The 19,588-nt window shown below is 48.8% G+C and overlaps 1 protein-coding gene across 1 annotated transcript in view; it reads right to left on the reverse strand.

Moving 5' to 3' along the window:
• The window catches only part of AVEN (apoptosis and caspase activation inhibitor), a 96,997-nt gene extending 78,346 nt beyond the window's left edge, over positions 1–18,651 (reverse strand). The window contains exon 1 of the mRNA XM_033952389.1: positions 18,362–18,651. Within this exon, the coding sequence (XP_033808280.1) occupies positions 18,362–18,556 (195 nt within the window). The 5' untranslated portion in view covers positions 18,557–18,651. The remainder of the gene's footprint in view (positions 1–18,361) is intronic.
• Between the last annotated feature and the right edge of the window lie 937 nt (positions 18,652–19,588).

Consider the following 19,588-nt stretch of genomic DNA (forward strand, 5'->3'; position numbering starts at 1 on the left):
TGCGCTCAGGAAGGTACTTCTGGAGGGCAGACAGTTGTTGGACCAAATGTTTCAGATAGAAAGAAAAATGGAAGGAATAGTTGTTTGCCCTGTTGGCAAGCATGGCATTCTGGTAAAGCCTCTTGCCAAACTTGTCCATGGTCTTACCTTCTCTGCCAGGAGGGGTAGAGGCATAGACACTGGAGCCCTGAGTCTTTTTTAAGGTGGATTCCACCAGAAGGGACTCATGGGGCAATTGAGATTTGTCGAATCCAGGAATAGGAATGACACGGTAAAGGTTGTCCAGTTTACGGGGGGCTCCCGGTACCGTGAGGGGATTTTCCAAGTTTTTATAGAATGTTTCCCGTAGGATGTCATGCACGGGAAGCTTGAGGAACTCCTTAGGAGGTTGCTCAAAGTCTAAGGCCTCTAGAAAGGCCTGAGACTTTTTTGAGTCAGATTCTAGAGGAAGTGACAGGGCAGCAGACATTTCTCTCAGAAATTTAGAAAAAGAGGACTGCTCTGGTTTGGAGGTGGCATCGGGTGCCGATGGTTCCTCATCAGATGAGGAGGGATCCTCCTCGGTACCGAGAGGAGTGTCCTCCCATAAGTCAGGGTCCCTGACCTCTGGTGCATGTCGAGACACCGGGGTGGAGGGCGCGGTATGGCGAGTCTTGGACAAAGACTTTCCAGAGCGCACCGAAACGGTACCAGGGGAGGACGACCGGCGTCTATCTCGGTCCCGAGAAGAGTGCCGTACCGCCTGGTGCCGAGGAGGATCCAATGTGGCCTGAGAATGAACCACTGGATCGCCATGAAGTTGTTGGGCCGAAAGGATCGGCATGGAGGTGTTCACCGGTACCGAAGGGGTGGACACCGGGGGCTCGGTACGGGGCTCGGGCCGGTCTGGTACCGGAAGGAGCGGTGCCAGGATAGTGGGCAACAGTTGTTCAAGTTGTTTCTTCAACTGCTCCTGGAGTTGAGCCTTTAAGATGGCCGAGATACGGTCATCGAGGGGTGGCATCGGAACCGCTTTCTTTTTCTTCGGTTCCTTAGATGCCGCTCCACGCCCGGGCGATGAGGAGGCCGATGATGAGGCACTCACCGAGATCGGGGCGGAGCGTTTGCGGGACCGGTGCGATGCCGGTAAGGACGGTGTCGCCACCGTAGCTGGAGGGCGCTCGAGGGAAGAGGAAGGCTTCTTAGCCGGCTTACCTGGCGCCAGCGGCGCCGATGCGGGGTCGGTCGGTGTCGAGGTCGACGGTGCCGATTTTTGAGGTACCGCCGTTGAAGGTGAGGAGTCCATCGCCGACTCGGTACCGAAGAGAAGAGTTTGTTGGATTCTTCGGTTTTTAAGAGTTCTCTTTTTAAGAGTGGCACAGCGGGTGCAGGAATCCGCCCGATGCTCCGGACCCAGACACTGCAAACACCAATTGTGTGGGTCAGTTAAGGAGATCGGGCGTGCACACCGCTGGCACTTCTTAAAACCGACCTGCGGGGGCATGAAGGGGAAGATAGCCTCCGCAAAATCGAAGCCCGAGGCCTGTATACTGGCAACATGCCCCGCCGGGGCAAAACGAAAGAAAAAGGGAAAAAGCAAAGTTTTTTTTTTTTTTTTTTTTTTGCAAATCAAAGAAAAAAGAAACCCGAAGGTAAAGAAAGAAAAAATAAGGAAAAAAGCGCGAGCGGGAAGGCAAAAAAGTGGTTTCAACGGCCGTTGAAAAAACACACGCGTCTTCTTCGCTCCGCGGAAACGAAGAAACTGGGGACCACGCACTCCTCCGTCGGGCGGAAAGGCACTCGCGCACGCGCGGTGCGGCCAACTAGAAACTTCTAGTTAAAAAGGTCCGTACCGAGGGCTCCGTCGGTGACGTCACCCATGTGTTAAGAATATGCTGCCTGCTTGTCCTGGGATAAAATGCCATATAGGGGAAGAGAGACGGCAGACAGTGGATGGAAGGAAGAGAGTTACAAGAAGATGAGGAAAGCAGAAACCACAGAAGACAAAGGTAGAAAAAAATTTCTATTATTTATTGCTTTAGGAGACATGTGTCACTGTTTCTGTGAAGCATTGTATGCAGAGTCCAGCTTCTTGCTGGTTCAATTTAACCTTTGTCTATGTATTTTTATTTTATCCCCCCTTTTACAAAACTGTGAAGCGTTTTTTAGCACCAGCCGTGGTGGTAGCAGCTCTGATGCTCAGAATTCTATGAGCATCAGAGCTGTTACCTCCGTAGCTAAAATCCACACTACAGTTTTGTAAAAGAGGGAGGGGTTAGTTTGTGATTACATATTCCATAATAGGCGAAGGTGTGTTCTGTGTGTTCGAAAGACATAGTTTTCTGTTAGGATTGACGGTGTAGGATTGATCTGTGCTGGTCTGGCTTGTTTAGTTTTATAATGGGTGTATTGATGTACTGTTCACTGCAATATGTAAGATGCTGCCTTTTCTTAGATACTCATGTGTGACGGGTGGCTTGTTACTAAAAATCATGTTTTTCGGACAGATGGGGAGGTGCCAAAAAATGATGGGCCCCGGGTGTTACATATGCTAGGTACACCACTGCATTATGTAAAGATACCAGAAAGCTGGCGAAGCAAAAACTTTAAGTAAATTGTTATTCTTCTAAGTTTTGAGTATTTAACCCTCCCACAATCTCACGGGCACTCGTTTCAAGTTTATTGAGATTTTGATTTAAATGCAATATCAAATATTTTCAATGTGTATAACAAAAATAAATTTTGGGAAATAAATAAAACCATTTGAACAATAAACATACAAACATATCCATAGATGATTAAAAATACATAAGGAGTACAAGGATAAACTACATTTGTTTAAAAATGCATCCTCCGTGCCTGCTCATAAATTTGTGGAATATGTAACTTGTCGCTCATGCATATTTTTTTTTGCACACACCTCATCAATAGAGGGAACATTGCCACCGACCCCCTTCAGATCATGCTTAAATATTTTACAACTGCCTTTTCTGGCGATTATGGCGACCCTAAGATTTTTTTATTGTTTTCTTCATCCTTATTTTTATTGTTGTCAAAGGCTTAGTATTTGGAATTTAATCAACTTTTTGTCATACTTGTCAAATTAATAAAACAAAAGCTCTGGGGACACCTGACAAGACACAGAGAACAAGAAATTGGTGATGTTGAGAAATTACCCGGGGAGATGGAAATAGCATTTAGGTTGGAAACCTGGGAAAAGTTGGTAAAGCAAGCCAGCATGATTGTTTTACCGAAAGTTGCAGACAGGATAGTGTAAGTTGCTTAACAGGGTAAAATGCGTGTGGATCTAGCCAGAATTAAGAATGTGAGTTCGCACTGATGAACGAGAATAAGGACTGTGATTTTAGATATATGTTGCGTGCAGTGGATTTGTTACAGACAGTGAGTAATTTAAAGAAAGTTGAGCAAGATAGTTTACGTGTTCTCGCAGTTGTCAAAGTTTGTCTGCTGGTAATAAAAAAGAAAAAAAGAAAAAAAAGCAACCGTTTGTCAGACATGTGGGGTTTGTGTTGGGCACATCCCTGCCTTTGTATCCCAGTGTTGGGAGATTTAAAGTACAAGACTAACAATGATAGAGGTTAAGTATCCATATTTTTCTGAAAATTGAAATATTTGCTAAACATGGGCTTGATAATTCAAGTTCAAGTTTCAAGTTTTATTATTATTTGATGAATCGCCTATACAAACATTCTAAGCGCTGAACAATTAAAAAAAAACAAAACACATTTTAGAGGACAAACAATTTTAAGACAAGTACAAAGTTAAATAAAGCACAGTTACTTACCGTAACAGGTGTTATCCAGGGACAGCAGGCATATATTCTCACATGTGGGTGACGTCATCTACGGAGCCCCGATGCGGAAGCATTTTCAAGCAAACTTGATTGAAGATTTAAGTTTGCTCTGCTGCTCCACGCATGCGTGCCTTCCTGCTCCACTAGGGGGTGCATCCCCTCGTGGTCTCCAGTTCACTTAACTAGCCAAGAAGCCAACCTCGGGGAGGTGGGTGGGTTGTGAGAATATATGCCTGCTGTCCCTGGATAACACCTGTTACGGTAAGTAACTGTGCTTTATCCCAGGACAAGCAGGCATGATATTCTCACATGTGGGTGACCTCCAAGCTTACTGCAGAGGGATGGAGGGAAGTTGGCAATTTAAGCAAATAGATTTCGCAACACCGATTGGCCGAATCGGCCATCGCTTCTGGACAGGGAGTCCAGACAGTAGTGGGAGGTGAAGGTATGAACCGAAGACCATGTGGCAGCCTTGCAGATTTCCTCAATAGGTGTTGACCTGAGGAAGGCTACGGAGGCTGCCATCGCTCGGACTTTGTGTCCCGTTACTCGACCATTCAGCGCGAGACCAGCCTGAGCGTAGCAAAAGGAGATGCAATCGGCCAACCAGTTGGACAAGGTGCGTTTGGAAACTGGGTGGCCTAACCGGTTTGGGTCGAAGGACAAAAACAGTTGTGGGACTTTCCGGTGTGGCTGAGTGCGTTGGAGGTAAAAGGCCAACGCTCTTTTGCAGTCAAGAGTGTGGAGCGCCACTTCTCCGGGGTGAGAGTGGGGCTTGGGGAAAAACACAGGTAAGACAATGGACTGATTGAGATGGAAATCAGACACTACTTTAGGTAGGAACTTTGGATGGGTGCGGAGTACCACCTTGTCGTGATGGAATACCGTGAAGGGTGGGTCCGCTACCAGGGCTTGTAGCTCACTAACCCGCCGTGCGGACGTGAGTGCAAGTAGGAAAATTACCTTCCAAGTGAGGAATTTTGGATGGCATTTGTCTAGGGGCTCAAATGGAGGTTTCATTAGTTGAGCCAGAACCACGTTAAGGTCCCAAACCACCGGGGGAGGTTTGAGAGGGGGGTGGACGTTCAGCAGGCCCTTCATGAAGCGAGTGACTAAGGGATGGAGCGAGAGGGCTTTCCCTTCCAGGGGCTGATGAAAGGCCGCAATCGCACTGAGGTGTACTCGAATGGAGTTGGTCTTTAGTCCGGAATGAGATAGTTGAAGCAGATAGTCAAGGACCAGGGGGACGGGGACCGACACCGGGTCCTGGCTGTGGGAGGAGCACCAGGTTGAGAATCTGGTCCACTTTTGGGAGTAGCAGGTTCTCGTCGAGGTTTTTCTAGAGGCCTCCAATATCTCCTTGACTGATTGAGACACGGAGAGAGCAGTCAGGGGGAGAGAAACCAAGCATTCAGATGAAGAGATTGAAGATTGGGATGTAACAGTGAACCCTGACCCTGTGACAGTAGAGAGGGAAACAGAGGCAGAGGCAGTGGATCTCTGACATTGAGTTGAAGTAGAAGGGAAAACCACGGCTGGCGTGGCCAGCGAGGGGCAATCAGGATCAGGGTGGCTTGTACCGTTTTCAGGTGGACAAGCGTCCGCAGTATCAGAGGGAACGGCGGGAACGCGTACAGGAACCTTCCCTCCCAATCGAGGAGGAAGGCGTCGGCCTCGAGCCGGTCCGGGGAGTATATCCGGGAGCAGAAGAGAGGCAGCTTGTGGTTGTGAGGGGACGCGAACAGGTCTATTTGAGGCGTCCCCCACCGTTCGAACACTCCTCGTAGGGCCTGAGAGTGTAGTGACCACTCGTGTGGCTGGAGGAGGCGGCTGAGTCTGTCCGCCAGGCAGTTTTGTTCTCCTTGTATGTACACCGCCCGAAGGAAGGTGTTGTTGGAGATTGCCCATTTCCAGAGGCGCAGGGCTTCCCGGCAAAGGGGCCAAGATCCTGTGCCCCCTTGTTTGTTTACGTAGTACATCGCTACTTGATTGTCGGTTCGGATGAGAACCACTCGGTCGCGGAGCAGATGTTGGAAGGCTACTGCTGCGAGGTAGATGGCCCGAAGTTCTAGCACGTTGATGTGGCAGCGGCGGTCTTGTGCTGACCACATTCCTTGGGTGCGCAGGCCGTCCAGATGGGCTCCCCAAGCGTACTCCGACGAGTCCGTGGTGAGTACCTTGCTGTGGGGTGGGGTGAAGAAGAGCAAACCTTTGGAAAGATTTGAAGAGTCGGCCCACCAGCGGAGCGATCGTTGCAATGAAGGAGTCACTGTCACTGAGTGGTCGATCGGGTCCCGGTCTTGACGCCAGGGTCCATTGAGGGATTCTCAGATGGAGGCGGGCGAAGGGTGTGACATGAACGGTGGAGGCCATGTGGCCCAGGAGGATCATCATCTGTCGGGCTGATACTGAGGTCAGCCGAGAGATCCTTCGGCTCAGACTTACTAACGCCTCCAGGCGCGGAGGGGGGAGGAAGGAACGGAGGCGAACCGTGTCCAGCGTGGCCCCGATGAACTGTAGGGACTGCGAGGGGCGTAGTTGAGATTTTGGGAAGTTTATTTCGAACCCCAGACTTTGTAGGTAGGTAATAGTCTGTTGGGTCGCTGAGATAACCCCTTCTTTGGACGGGGCTTTGATTAGCCAGTCGTCCAGGTAGGGGAATACCTGGAGGCCCTGGGAGCGTAAGGTTGCTGCTACCACCACGAGGCACTTGGTGAAGACCCGAGGTGATGATGCTAGTCCGAAGGGGAGGACTCGGTATTGTAGGTGCCAGTCCCCTACTTGGAAACGCAAAAACTTGCGGTGAGCGGGGTGCACTGGGACATGTGTGTACGCCTCCTTGAGATCGAGGGAGCAGAGCCAGTCGCCCTCGTCGATCAGGGGGTAGAGTGTTGGTAGTGAGAGCATCCGAAACTTTTCCCGTACCAGGAATTTGTTGAGGCGTCTCAAGTCTAGTATTGGGCGTAGGTCTCCCGTTTTTTTCGGTACCAGAAAGTAACGGGAGTAGAAGCCCTTCCCCCGTTGGTCGGGGGGGACCTTCTCCACTGCTCTCAGACGAAGCAGGTCTCGAGCTTCGGAGAGGAGTAGAGGTAGCTGAGTCCTGTTGGGAGGGCAATTCCTTGGGGGGTTGTCCGGGGGAATGGTCCGAAAGTTGAGAGAGTACCCTGATGAGATCACGCCAAGGACCCATGCGTCCGTCGTGAGTTGTTCCCAGCGAGGGTAAAAGGCTTTGAGTCGACCTCCGATGGGAAGGTGGTCTGGGACTATGGCGGAGGGGGCCCGCCCCCTTCCGCGTGTCCCGTCAAAAGGACGGGGATGGTTTGGTGGTCGCGGGCGGTTGGGACTTGGGCATGGCCCTGTGATGGGCTTGCGGACGTCTGGGTGGGGGCCGCGAGAAAGCAGGGGTGGACTTTTGTGGGTAGCGGCGCGGAGGGGCCCTGTATGGCCTGGGCGCTGGCGGTTTGGGCTTTTGCCGGACAAGGGAGGCAAATGAGCGTTCATGTTCGGAGAGGCGTTTTGTCGCCGCCTCGATAGTGTCATCGAACAATTCCTTTCCCACGCAGGGGAGGTTTGCTAACCGGTCCTGTAAGTTGGGGTCCATGTCGACCAGGCGCAGCCAAGCTAGTCGGCGCATGGCGATAGCGAAGGCTGCTTCTCTGGAGGAGAGTTCGAAGCCATCGTAGGCCGCGTGGAATAGATGAAGGCGCAGGTTGGAGAGGGACTCTAAAAGCAGGCCGAACGTTTCCTGTCGGGAGGCCGGTAGGTCAGTCTCAAAGGCTCTCAATAGTCCAATGAGGTGTTTGAGGTATGATGTGAAGGTGAAAGTGTAGCTTTGCACCCTAGAGGCCATCATTGCGTTTTGGTATAGTCTCCTGCCGAACTTGTCCAGGGTTCGGCCTTCCCGGCCTGGGGGTACCGCTGTTGAGACACGGGACGGGTGAGCCTTTTTCAAGGAGGATTCCACCAGCAGCGATTGGTGGGAGAGCTGTGGTTGCTCGAATCCCGGATAAGGTACTGTGCGGTACTTGGCCTCCATTTTGGAGGGTACGGCCGTGACCATGTAGGGGGTCTCCAGGTTCCTGAAGAAGGCCTGTTGGAGTACCGGGTTAGGTGGTAAGCGGAGGGACTCTCTGGGCAGTGATGGCATATCCAGCTCCGCCAGGTACTCCTTAGAGTATCTGGAGTCGGACTGGAGATCTAAGTCCAATGCTTGGCCCATGTCTTGGACAAAGCGAGTGAAGGATGGGCGAGATGTCCCCGGAGCCCCGTGCGGGGTCAGGGAACGAGACCTTCGCCGGGTGGAGAAGGATAAGGAGGCTTCCCTCGAGTATCGAGGTTCATGCTCTGATCCATGCTCCGAGGTTGGGGAAGCACTGTGAGAGTGTTCCGGGGTTGTCGATCTTCGGCGTCTCGAGGAGCCCCTCGGAGACGATGCCGGGGTTAGGGGTACCGATCGATGTCGGGTTGGTGACCTCGATCCGGACTCCCTCGGAGAATGCGTCCGAGGGGGAGTTCGGAGGATACGCGGGTTGGAGAGTGATAACTCAGCCACCCTTAGTGGTCCTGTACGAGGTGTGGGGGAACGGCCTCGTAGGGTTGGTGAACCTCGGGCCTTCTTGGAGGTACGGCGGTTCGAGGTTTCTGTCGTTCTAGCCCGACGTTTTGCCCCTCGGCGGTCCGCAGAGGGGGAATGTCTCGGGCGTCTCGGCGAGGAGTCCGAGGAGGATGGGATGCGGCGAGGATTGCGCACCTTTCCTCGAGGTTGTTCGGTGTGAGGCTCAGGTTGGTCTGGCGCATTCGAGGTCGAGGCCGATTGAAATTGGGCTATTGCAGCGGACAGCTCCGACGTGATCATCGCTCGGAGTAGGTCCTGGAAGACGGGCACGGACAGCATCGAAGGCATGTCCCCTGCCTCTGTGCGCTCCACCGGGGGCGACCTCGTATCAGAGTATTCCCGTGTGGTGGAGGCACGGCCCGAAGGCTTGGAGGGCTTAGACGGGGCTGTAAGCATGGGGCTTCCGCCATGCGTCGCCGTTGTCCCCGAGGCTGGCTTCTTCGCTGTTACAGAACCTGAAGAGGGAAGAGGGGACTTACCCGGAGCCGAGGCTTTCTGTTGTCCCGAGGACTTCGGGGTCGAGTCTCGAGGCGATGCCGAGGTTTCCGGGGCCGAGGTCAAGGCCGGGGCCGAGGCCAGGGCCGACCTCGAGGCCGAAGTGGGGGGTTGGTCCGGGGTGAAGAGATCCGCCATGCGGGCTTTTCTTCGGCGGAGGGCCCGGTTTTGGAAATTAGCGCACTGGGGGCAGGAGTCGGTTGGATGAGTCGCCCCCAGACAAAGGATGCACCGGCGATGCGGGTCTGTGAGAGAAAGAAGCCGCTCGCACCGGGTGCACTTTTTAAAGCCGGTCAAAGGCCGGGACATTAAATCGAAAGTAGCCGCGGCTCGATTAGCCACGTGGCCACGGGGACCCGGAAGCCTCCGGGTCGTTGAAAACGAAGCAGGAATCAAGTAAAAAGGTAAGGAATTCGCGCACAGCGACTTAATCGTGAAAAAACAAGAAAAAAACGCGGTGCTAGAAGGCAGTTGGGGCAGAGCCTGAAAAACACGTCTTCTAGGCTCGCGGAAAATTTTGAACTGGAGACCACGAGGGGATGCACCCCCTAGTGGAGCAGGAAGGCACGCATGCGTGGAGCAGCAGAGCAAACTTAAATCTTCAATCAAGTTTGCTTGAAAATGCTTCCGCATCGGGGCTCCGTAGATGACGTCACCCACATGTGAGAATATCATGCCTGCTTGTCCTGGGATAACAAAGTTTTTAAGAGTTTTATAAAAGAGATAAGATCTTTTTCTTTTCTGATGTACAGTAGCAGTGCATTCCACGTTTGTGGTGCTGTAACAGAAAACATGTCATTTCTTCTTGTACCCACAATTTTTAAGGAAGGGACAGTTAATAAGTCTTGTGATGATGATCGTAGAGAACGAGGGGCATAATAAGGAATGATCATTCTAGACATGAATTGAGGCTCATTGAAAGCTAGAACTTTAAAAAACCAAGAATAATATCTTAAAAGTAATTCGGTGGCTAATAGGTAGCCAATGGGACTTAATCAATAGCGGTGTAATGTGGTCAACTTTTTTTTTTTTTTTTTCCTTTATGAATGAGTTTTATTGATAACGGATGGATTGAGATTACTTCTTTTGTGCTAACAGTCTCCCTTGCTTTCCCGTATTGTGTCTTTATCCTGGTGTTCTTTATGAATTCTTTCTTCCCATGCATGTTTGTATAAAGTGTTATTATCAATCAGATTCTAAATACAATTGGAAACAGAAATACCTTTCAAATAAACTTGGTAGCTCAAACTCCAGAGGAAGGGGTAGTTATTATGTAAGGACAGTGCAGACTAAAGTAGCTACATCTAGTCTGCAGCAGTGCCCACTCCTCAGAGTGTAGCGGGACCCAGGTGGCAGACAAGGGTTCCAGGTCTGCCTGCAGGGAACATGGCTAAGTGACCTCAGGGGTGGTGTCACGTTAAAATGTCTCTTCTTTGTCTTCGCAGTCATACATACAGAGCTGTTCTGGACCTGTTACAATGAGCCTTTTTCTACCCAGAGAAGGAGGACAATGTTCTGCTTTCAGTAACCTTGAAATGACCTTGCACTTAACATTTAACATGTTTCTTTTTTTTCCTTTGAATTGACATTGCCATACTTCAGAATACCTCTATATTTAACATTGTACACTGTATCTTACTTTACCTAGTAAGTTTTGCTTAATTTTCAAGATTGAAGCACACCCTAGCAGTTGCGTCCCTGTCTGCCTTATGAATGTAATTGGCAGGGCACCAAGCCAGAGTGATAACATTCTTACGTTTTCTCTTTCGGACGTTCCAGTAACCATTTAGATGCCTTTTATGATTATGTGATTATTATGCCATGTGTTATATCGCACTTTACTTTGCCACTGTGTGCACCCAATTATGATTCGTGCTATGATGGACGTTTGTTTTTGTATCACTGTGCATTTCTCTGCAGATCTAAGTTCAGCTCTGAATCCTTGCCAGCTGGAAGAAAAGTTCCACGCCTTTTGTGTTTTCTATGTTTGTTTATGCCCTGTAATCTTTGTGTTGTCTATCTGTTTGGTTTGTGGGGTACCCCAGGGAAACCAACTATACCATTGGCCATTTTTGGAGATTTTTCTCTCCCTTTTTGCATTTTTGTTTTTTTTCCTATCTAAATTGCCTTTCTAGCTGTTCACGCCCACGCTGTCCTCTGGCGCCAGCGTTCCTTCCTCACCTCCTCTGGATCCCCTATCCAACACCACCAACTCATCCTGGACCTTTTGGATGCTATCTTGCTACCCTCCAAAGTTTCTATCATGCACTGCCGGGCCCACCGTCGCCTCCGTGATTTCATCAGCCGCGGTAATGCCTTGGCTGACCGCTCGGCTCGCCAGGCGGCCCTCCAAGGTCCGCCCACACCCCCTCTTCTGTTATCCCTTTCCTCCCCTCAACCTTTCCTTCATTCCCTTTCCCCCCAGTACACTGACCCCGAGCGCAAGTGGGCCACGCAGCAATCTGGCCATTGCACCCTCCCATCTGGATGGATTACTATACCTTCCTCTCACACATCCACCCCCCTCCTGTACGTCCCTCAACTCCTGGCCCTCACTGTTGTCCAACGTGCACACGATTTTTCTTATGCCGGTAACCCAGCCCTCCGCACCCTTCTCCGACAGAATTTCTATATCCCGAATCTCTCTCAACTCATCTCCCATGTTCTGCTCCGCTGTGTCATTTGCCTCCGACACAACCCCTCTTCTGTCAGACCCCCCGTTCCTGGCCACCAGCCTATCGGTTCACATCCCATGCAAGTCCTCTCTACAGATTTTACCCACTTGCCCCCCTCCCATGGGTTCCGTTACCTCCTGGTTTTCATTGATTCCCACACTGGGTGGCCAGAGGCCTACCCAGTGCGCACAGAGAAAAGTAGGGAAATAGTAAAGTACTCCATGACATCATCCCTCGCTATGGCCTGCCCCTAGTGATTGGCAGTGATAATGGCCCCGCCTATATATCACAAGTCACACAAGCAGTCTCTCGGGCTCTGCAAATCACTTGGAAATTACATGCGGCCTATCACCCCCAGAGCTCTGGCCAAGTTGAACGCATCAACAGAACTATTAAAACCCTCCTCGGAAAAGCGGCAGAGGAAAGCCGCCTGCCATGGCCCAAACTGATTCCTTCTGTTCTATTTCGCATCCGCTGTACCCCAGGTAAACGCAATCGGTTGTCCCCATTTGAGCTCATGTATGGCCGACCCCCGCCGATAGTCAGCCCAGACCCTGAGTCTCTTGAACAGATAGGGAACGCTATCACAGACGCAGAGATAAAGCAGTTAGGAAAGACCATTATGAAATTACAGAACTGGGTCATTTCTAGAGCCCCGCTACCAATTACAACCCCTGTTCACCTCTACAAACCTGGGGATCAAGTGTGGCTGAAAGTATGGAAGAAAGAACCGCTGAAACCCCTTTGGACAGGGCCTTTCACTGTCTTACTTGCTTCCCCCACAGCTGTCAAATTGTCCCGCCACGAGTCTTGGATTCACTACAGCCGTGTGAAGCCCGCTGCTGAGTATATTTGTGAAAAAGGGCCTACTGACCTTCAACTGAAAATCACGCGGCTGCCCCACACTCTGGAAGAGTAATCACGCACGTCTGATCCAGAGATCTGACAAGATATTTAATATGAACTCTGTTGTATATATACTGCTTGTGATTTACGTCTTGCCAACATTGTCCATGTCCCCTACCCCTCCCACGCCCGGGTGTGCCCCTTGTGTGGCACTAGTGGACAATGGGGGCAAAACGGAAAATGTTATTAGATTTCAAACTAATTATGAGTGTAAGGGTCAACTAGTGACCCCTGTATGTATATATAACAAGGTTGAATATTCTATATGTAATAATGGAGATTCACAGATCTGTTTCGACCCCAAAGCAACTAATAGGGATACTTGGATAGAGGTCAGGTCAGTCTGGGATCAGGGCCCCCTGATTCAACAAACCCTGGTCACTAATCCCTAAGTCCCGGCCTCAGTCCCTTTTGATGCTTGCTATGCCATGGACCAGAACCCCACCTTCCTTGGACATTGTGGTGCCCTAGCATGGAGGAGGGAATATATGCACAATGATAAATACATGTGCCTCGCGGGACAGAAGCCGTCCCACTGTGAAGGTTCTTCCGAACACTACTACTGTAACTACTGGAAATGTGTATCCTGGGCTACTTGGGGTATGACCCGACTGCCTACCACCCGAGCCATATTATCCAAAGAGGTGACTACCTCTGACTGTGTCCTCCAGAACTGTAACCCACTTAACTTCACTATTCTACAGCCGTTTAAATGGAATCTCGACGATAGCTTCCGGAAAGCTCGCTATCTTGTGGGCCTACAGATATATGGTAAAGGCACGGACCCTGGTACTGTCTTGCACATCAAACTCGTTGAGAGACACCGAATCCCTGAACAACACAGCATTGTGTTCCCAGACTTTTATGAACATATGAAACTTGACCAACAAGACTTTGTGCCCTCTGCCACCACTCTACCCTCAAATTGGACTGGCACTTGTGTTCTGAGCACTATCAAACCAGCCTTCTTCCTCCTCCCGTTATCCGAAGGAGAACATCTGGCTGTCCCAGTATTCGATCAACGGGCCCGTTCTGAAAGAAGCCTGGAAATTGGTAAATGGGAAGACACTTGGCCCCCGGAGCGCATCATTGCTGTCTACGGTCCTGCTACTTGGGCTGATGATGGTATGTTTGGGTACCGGACCCCAATCTACATGCTTAACCGCCTCATACGACTGCAGGCGGTTTTAGAAGTTATCACCAATGAAACAGCTAGGGCCCTGGGAGCCCTGGCCAAAGCGAACACTATGATGCGTACCGCCATCTATCAGAACCGACTGGCCTTAGACTATCTATTGGCCGCTGAAGGAGGGGTATGTGGCAAATTCAATCTCTCCAACTGCTGTCTACAACTGGATGATGAAGGATTTGTGGTTGAAGAGGTCATAGATAAAATTACCAGATTAGCTCACGTTCCTGTCCAGACTTGGAAGGGTTTTTCTGCTGATATGTTTGGACTCAACTCACTGACTGATTGGGCCTCCAAACTGGGACTCTTTAAAGCCCTCACCATAATTTTCCTGGTATCCTCTGTCATATTTTGTGTCCTTCCTTGCCTGTTACCATGTTTATTGAAAACCCTTAACCGTACTATTAGGACTACGATTGACAAAAGTACCACCGCTCTAGTCCTGGCCCTTTCCTCCTATCACCCAGTCCCCACCTCTGATACAGATGGCCCTGACCTCCCGTAGCCCAGCTAGTCAGCTAGCCTACAGAAGAAAAGTTGGGAATGAAGGATCCCTAGCTAGCTGACATAGCTGGGTCACGGTGTAGATGAAGAAACTCCATTTTAGATCAGTGGGTCATAATTAGTACAAAGAACAACCTGTGACTCCATTTTATTGCTCTGAGAAATCACGTATACATACAGGCCTGTTCTATGTATCTGTCTTAAGTGCCAGGCACGGCAAGGAGGCAACAGGATGTTAGCCTGTTAGCTAGCCTTGATGTATAGATTGTAGGATGGATTTATGGTTTTGTTTTTCTCTCTGCTCCTACCTTTTGGTCAGAGCTGATTAGACTGGTTTGGACTGGTTAGGACCCTATATAACCTTTGTGTCCGAAATTCTCGGGGTCTTCTGTTTATGCAGCCAGTTCTGCCCAGAAGTCCAGCATATATGCTTGTTTAATAAAAGCCTTTTTAAATCTCTTCAGTCTCTGGCTCAAGTCTCTGCACTACTAACGGAGGGCCTTATCCTAAAAGGTACCTTCAGTGGCTTCATTTGATTTCACTGAGCAGTATTTCCAGTGGCTTAGATTCCTACACGTCTCCTGTAGCAGATTCAGGAATGATATATGGCCACATTAAGAACAGTGTGTGGTTGTGCATGCTGTACCTTAGAGCAGTGTTTCTCAACCTGCGGTACACGTACCCTAGGGAGTACGTGGGCCGCCTGTTTGGGGTACGTGGGCTGACTGCCACCCGGGATCTCTCCGTGCCTGCTCCACCGATTCCTCCCTGCAACCCCACCCCCATCCCTCGCAGCCACCACCTCCATTCAATTATCCCCTGCCACAACTCCGGGCAAGGAAGGGCCAGACGCGTACAGCAATTGTATGCCGCCAACCCACAAGCCTTCCCCCCCAAAATCAATTCTAACGTCAGAGAGAAGGTTCCAGGCCAGCCAATCGCTGCTTTGCTGTCCTTGCCCTTCTCCCCGACGTGCACGCGCCTGTCCCTTCGTTGTCTGGAGTTGTGGTGGGGGATAATTGAATGGAGCTGGTGGGTGGCAGGGGCGGATCAGGGGAAGGAGGTGGAATCGGCGGCAGATCGGCTTGGGGGCAGGCAGGCTTCAGTGCGGGTCAGCTTCAGGGGAGGTAGGGAGGAAGGGGATGGGACAAAGGTTGGAAGGCAGTGAGGGGGCACAAACTCGGGACACAGAAGGAGGGGGGTATTAATAGGACAAAAGAAGGGAGGGGGCATTAATAGGAAAAACAGTAAATGTGGCCATTTTACACGAGGAAGGGGACACTAACTTGGAACATAGGAAGGATGGAGGGAATATAAGGGACAATTGTTGGGCCTGAGTGTGTGTGAGAGAGAGGGAAAGAGATGGTGCAAATGGGGAAAGGAAGAGGAAAATTGGGCATAGAGAGGAGTGAGGTAGAGATGCATGGGGAATAGAAGGATGAGAAGGAGAAATGTTGGATATGGTGGTGAAGAGGGAACAGAGGGATAGATTGAAGGGGATATAAGGGGGAGGAATGTTGGGCATAGTGATGGAGGGAGATATGGCATGGTATTGGAGAGGGTTGATAGGAGAAATGGGCTTGATGAATGTCAATGGTGAAAAATGCTGCACATGGTCTGGGGGATGAGAGAGGAAGAAAAGTTGGACTCCTGGAGGAACAGAGAATGTTGGTTGCGGAATGGAATGAGGTCTGGACTCTGGAGGAGAAGAGGGAGAAAGACAGAAATATTGGATGCACAGTCAGAAGGAAGTGCAACCAGAGACTCATGAAATCACCAGACAACAAAGGTAGAAAAATGATTTTATTTTCAATTTAGTGATCAAAATGTGTCAGTTTTGAGAATTTATATCTGCTGTCTATATTGTGCACTATATTTGTCTATTTTTCTATAGTTGTTACTGAGGTGACATTGCATATTTTAAAGTCATCTGCCTTGACCTCTTTGAAACCCCCCCCCCTCCGATTATAAATTATAATTAACATTTTCTCTGCGTACAGTGTGCTTTGTGTTTTTTTAAAATTTTGTGGTAACCATTATGTATTAATAAGATTATATTGTATGTATATGAAAAATGGATGGAAGAAATTGCATTACAATTGGTATTATTATTATGGGGTGCAGTCTGGGGCAGAGCTTGTGCGGGTCTGGGGCAGAGCTTGGGCGGGGGTACTCGGTTGGTATTTGTTAGGCTTAGGGGGGTACCTGGCTTGAAAAGGTTGAGAAACATTGCCTTAGAGGGAACAGTGGTAGGGACAGTTAGTCCTTTTGTCAGCTGGGAGCAGAGGTAAGCAGCAAGAAGCTTAAAATCTACAAGTTCTGAGTTACATACAAATCTGACTTAAGAACAGAAAAATGTAACTCGTTCTTAACCTGGGGACTGTCTGCATATGCAGGACGATTATGGTTGAAAAGTAAAAAGTGATCATATAAAATTGGTGTATCCTAATGAAAAATATAATTACATGATTTAAAAATACTTCTTATATTTAAAATTAGGCAAGATCACCCTTCAGCATTCATAGACAGACTACTTATTCTCTCTGTTCCTACACATTCAGTGCATTTGTACACACCATCACACTAGCATTAGTGTGGAAGGAATGAAAATAGTGACAGAATTCCAAAAGGTGAGGGATACATAGAGAGAATTCCTATACATAGAGGAAAGAAAAGTATAAAATACTTTCATTCAAAGCAAAACATAAATGACAAGGACAAAAAGGGGAGAGCTGAGCGGCAGGGCAACCCTGGCCACCTTTCTGGGCAGACTGGATTAGCTATATTGGTCGATGTCTGATGTCATTTACTATGTTACTAGGAATACATTAACTATGACAGAACTGTATATAGTATAACGTGGCTGGACAGTTATGACCACATACTGTATCTGTGTCCTTTTTTTTGTATGTAACTAGAGAAGAGCACCGTTTCTTTATTCTAATTTCTTATTGGCTCCTCCACTATTCTTAATAATTTGTGGATTAATTTGAGTAATTAATTTTGCCTATGTGCATTTATCGCTTAAATTTAAATTTCCAGTTTCTTGTTTCACACTTAAAACTGCTGTGATTATAATATTAAAACGTTAATAAAGAAAAAAGAAATGTTAAGAGTACTGTTTTCAGTAACAGAGCTGTCAAATTGTTTCGTTGAAGGAGAACGATTTGATGGCCACTCCTGGATTTCTAATAAGTTGATCCTAAAGTACTGATTTCAACGAGTAGAAGCAGAACCACAACTACCAAACTGTGCTGGGAACAAGTTCAAAACCAGGACTGGCCAAAAAAATTAAAAACCCCTCCCGGACCTGGATAACCTGGTAGCTCGGGAAGGGGTAAAACACAGACCTTATGGATCTAAACCCGCACATCCTTAAAAATCTGAGGTCCGTGCCACTTTTTATGTGTAATCAATTTTTATTTTCAAACAGAAAAGCAACCTACAAAGTACAGGCAACTGTAGAATAACAACAAAGTAGAACCAGAATACAAAATAGACTTAACCCAGCATCCCTCCACTTTTAGAGTTCCTTTTATCAAGCCGCGCTAGCGATTTAATACACGTAATAGCGTGCGTTAAACCGACGGCCATGCTAGCCGCTAACGCCTCTCTTGAGCAGGCGCGGGGGTTAGTGCGTGATGAAAAGTTGCACGCACTAACCCCGCTAACGTGGCTTAATAAAAGGAGCCCTTAGTATCAGCATAGGTTATGGCTCTGACAGACCTCCATGACACTTTGGCTCTGACGGACCCTAATGCTTCTCCCTCCCTATACTGAAACTAAGGGCTACAAAGGTGCGCTAGCGTTTTTAGCGCAGCACCGGATTAGCGCATGCTAGCCGAAAAACTACCGCCTGCTCAAGAGGAGGCGGTAGCGGCTAGCGCGCGCTATTATGCGCGTTAAGGCCCTAACGCACCTTTGTAAAAGGAGCCCCAAAAGTGGCAAAACATTTGCCCTGAGGTCCGTGCCACTTTTAGTCTCGGCATAGGGAGGGAAACGCATTAGGATCCGTCAGAGCTAAAGTGTCATAGAGGTCTGTCAGAGCCATAACCTATGCCGAGACTAAAAGTGGCACGGACCTCAGATTTTTAAGGACGTGCGGGTTTAGATCCGCGAGGTCCGTCTTTTACCCCTTCCCTGGTAGCTCTGCTTTGCGGTAATATCTACAGATCAACTCTTACTTGCGCTTCTGAAGTTCTGCCTTCACTCGCCTGCTGGCGATCCAACGGTGGCCCTGCGGCTCCTCCTCTCCTTCCTCTGGTGGCCCTCCAACCCCCGCCGTCTCCAACTGACGGTCGTTCTTCGGGTCTCCCCCGGTACCCTCCTCGGCCTCGCCTCCCCCGACCTCGGCCACGTTCCGGCTGAACTCCCGGCATCACCTTCAAACTCCTACCGGAGGTTGTCAGAACGAGCGAAATTCAGACCGGAAACAGGGGGGGGGGGGACTAGGCGAGCACATGACCGGGCTAGATGTAACCCCCCTGGTGGCCATCTTTGATTTGGGCGGAAGAACGAAAAGCCTGAAAAGAGCTATAACACTGAGAAAGTGAGTCACAAGTTAGAGCCCCCGCGCGGTTAGTTTCTGTGGAAAGTATTTTATGAAGAAAACAAACAGTAGTTTGCAACTACAGTATTTAGTCTATTTTGTTTTGTCCCCACAGTTCACAATCAGCAGGGTCTTTATTTTTACTTCTTTTCAGCCAAGCCTGCATTAGAATAGGTAAAGTTGTATATATCTGATCACCTTGTATATATTTTTCAGACAAATAAATACACAATACAAGAGCACCATCAAAACCAAACTAGGGGAAGAGCTTTAAAATGCTACTTAAAAAGCCCAGCAACCATATCCAGCACTGCCACCAAAGACTGTGACTCCCATTCAGCATCCAACGCAAGTCATGACACAAGTTCATTTCCAGCTAGCAGGGAACAGGTGCACCCACAAGTCAGTAGCATGAGGTCACCTGATCTACTGGTATGTGCACATTGCAGATCAGCACTTATTTTGCAAAGGTGGTGTGACTCCCCTCAAAAATCCTTACTCAGTTATGCCTAACCTGACCATTTATTTTTTTTTATCAAAACGGGACATCTATTAATATTGAGTCCCGCTCCCAATTCCGCCCTAGCCCCACCCCCAATTTCTTCCATTCATTTTTCATGTACACACAATATTTTATTATTTCATAATGGTAACCATAAAATTAAAAAAAACAACAACACAAAGCACCCTATATGCAGAGAAAATGTTAATTATCATTTATATTGGGGGGGGGGGGTTCAAAGATGTCACCTCAGTAACAATAGAAAAATAGATAAATATAGTGCAAAATATAGACAGCAGATATAAATTCTCAAAACTGACACATTTTGATCACTAAATTGAAAATAAAATCATTTTTCCT

This window comes from Geotrypetes seraphini, chromosome 7 (genome assembly GCF_902459505.1).
Source record: "Geotrypetes seraphini chromosome 7, aGeoSer1.1, whole genome shotgun sequence".
NCBI lineage: Eukaryota > Metazoa > Chordata > Amphibia > Gymnophiona > Dermophiidae > Geotrypetes > Geotrypetes seraphini.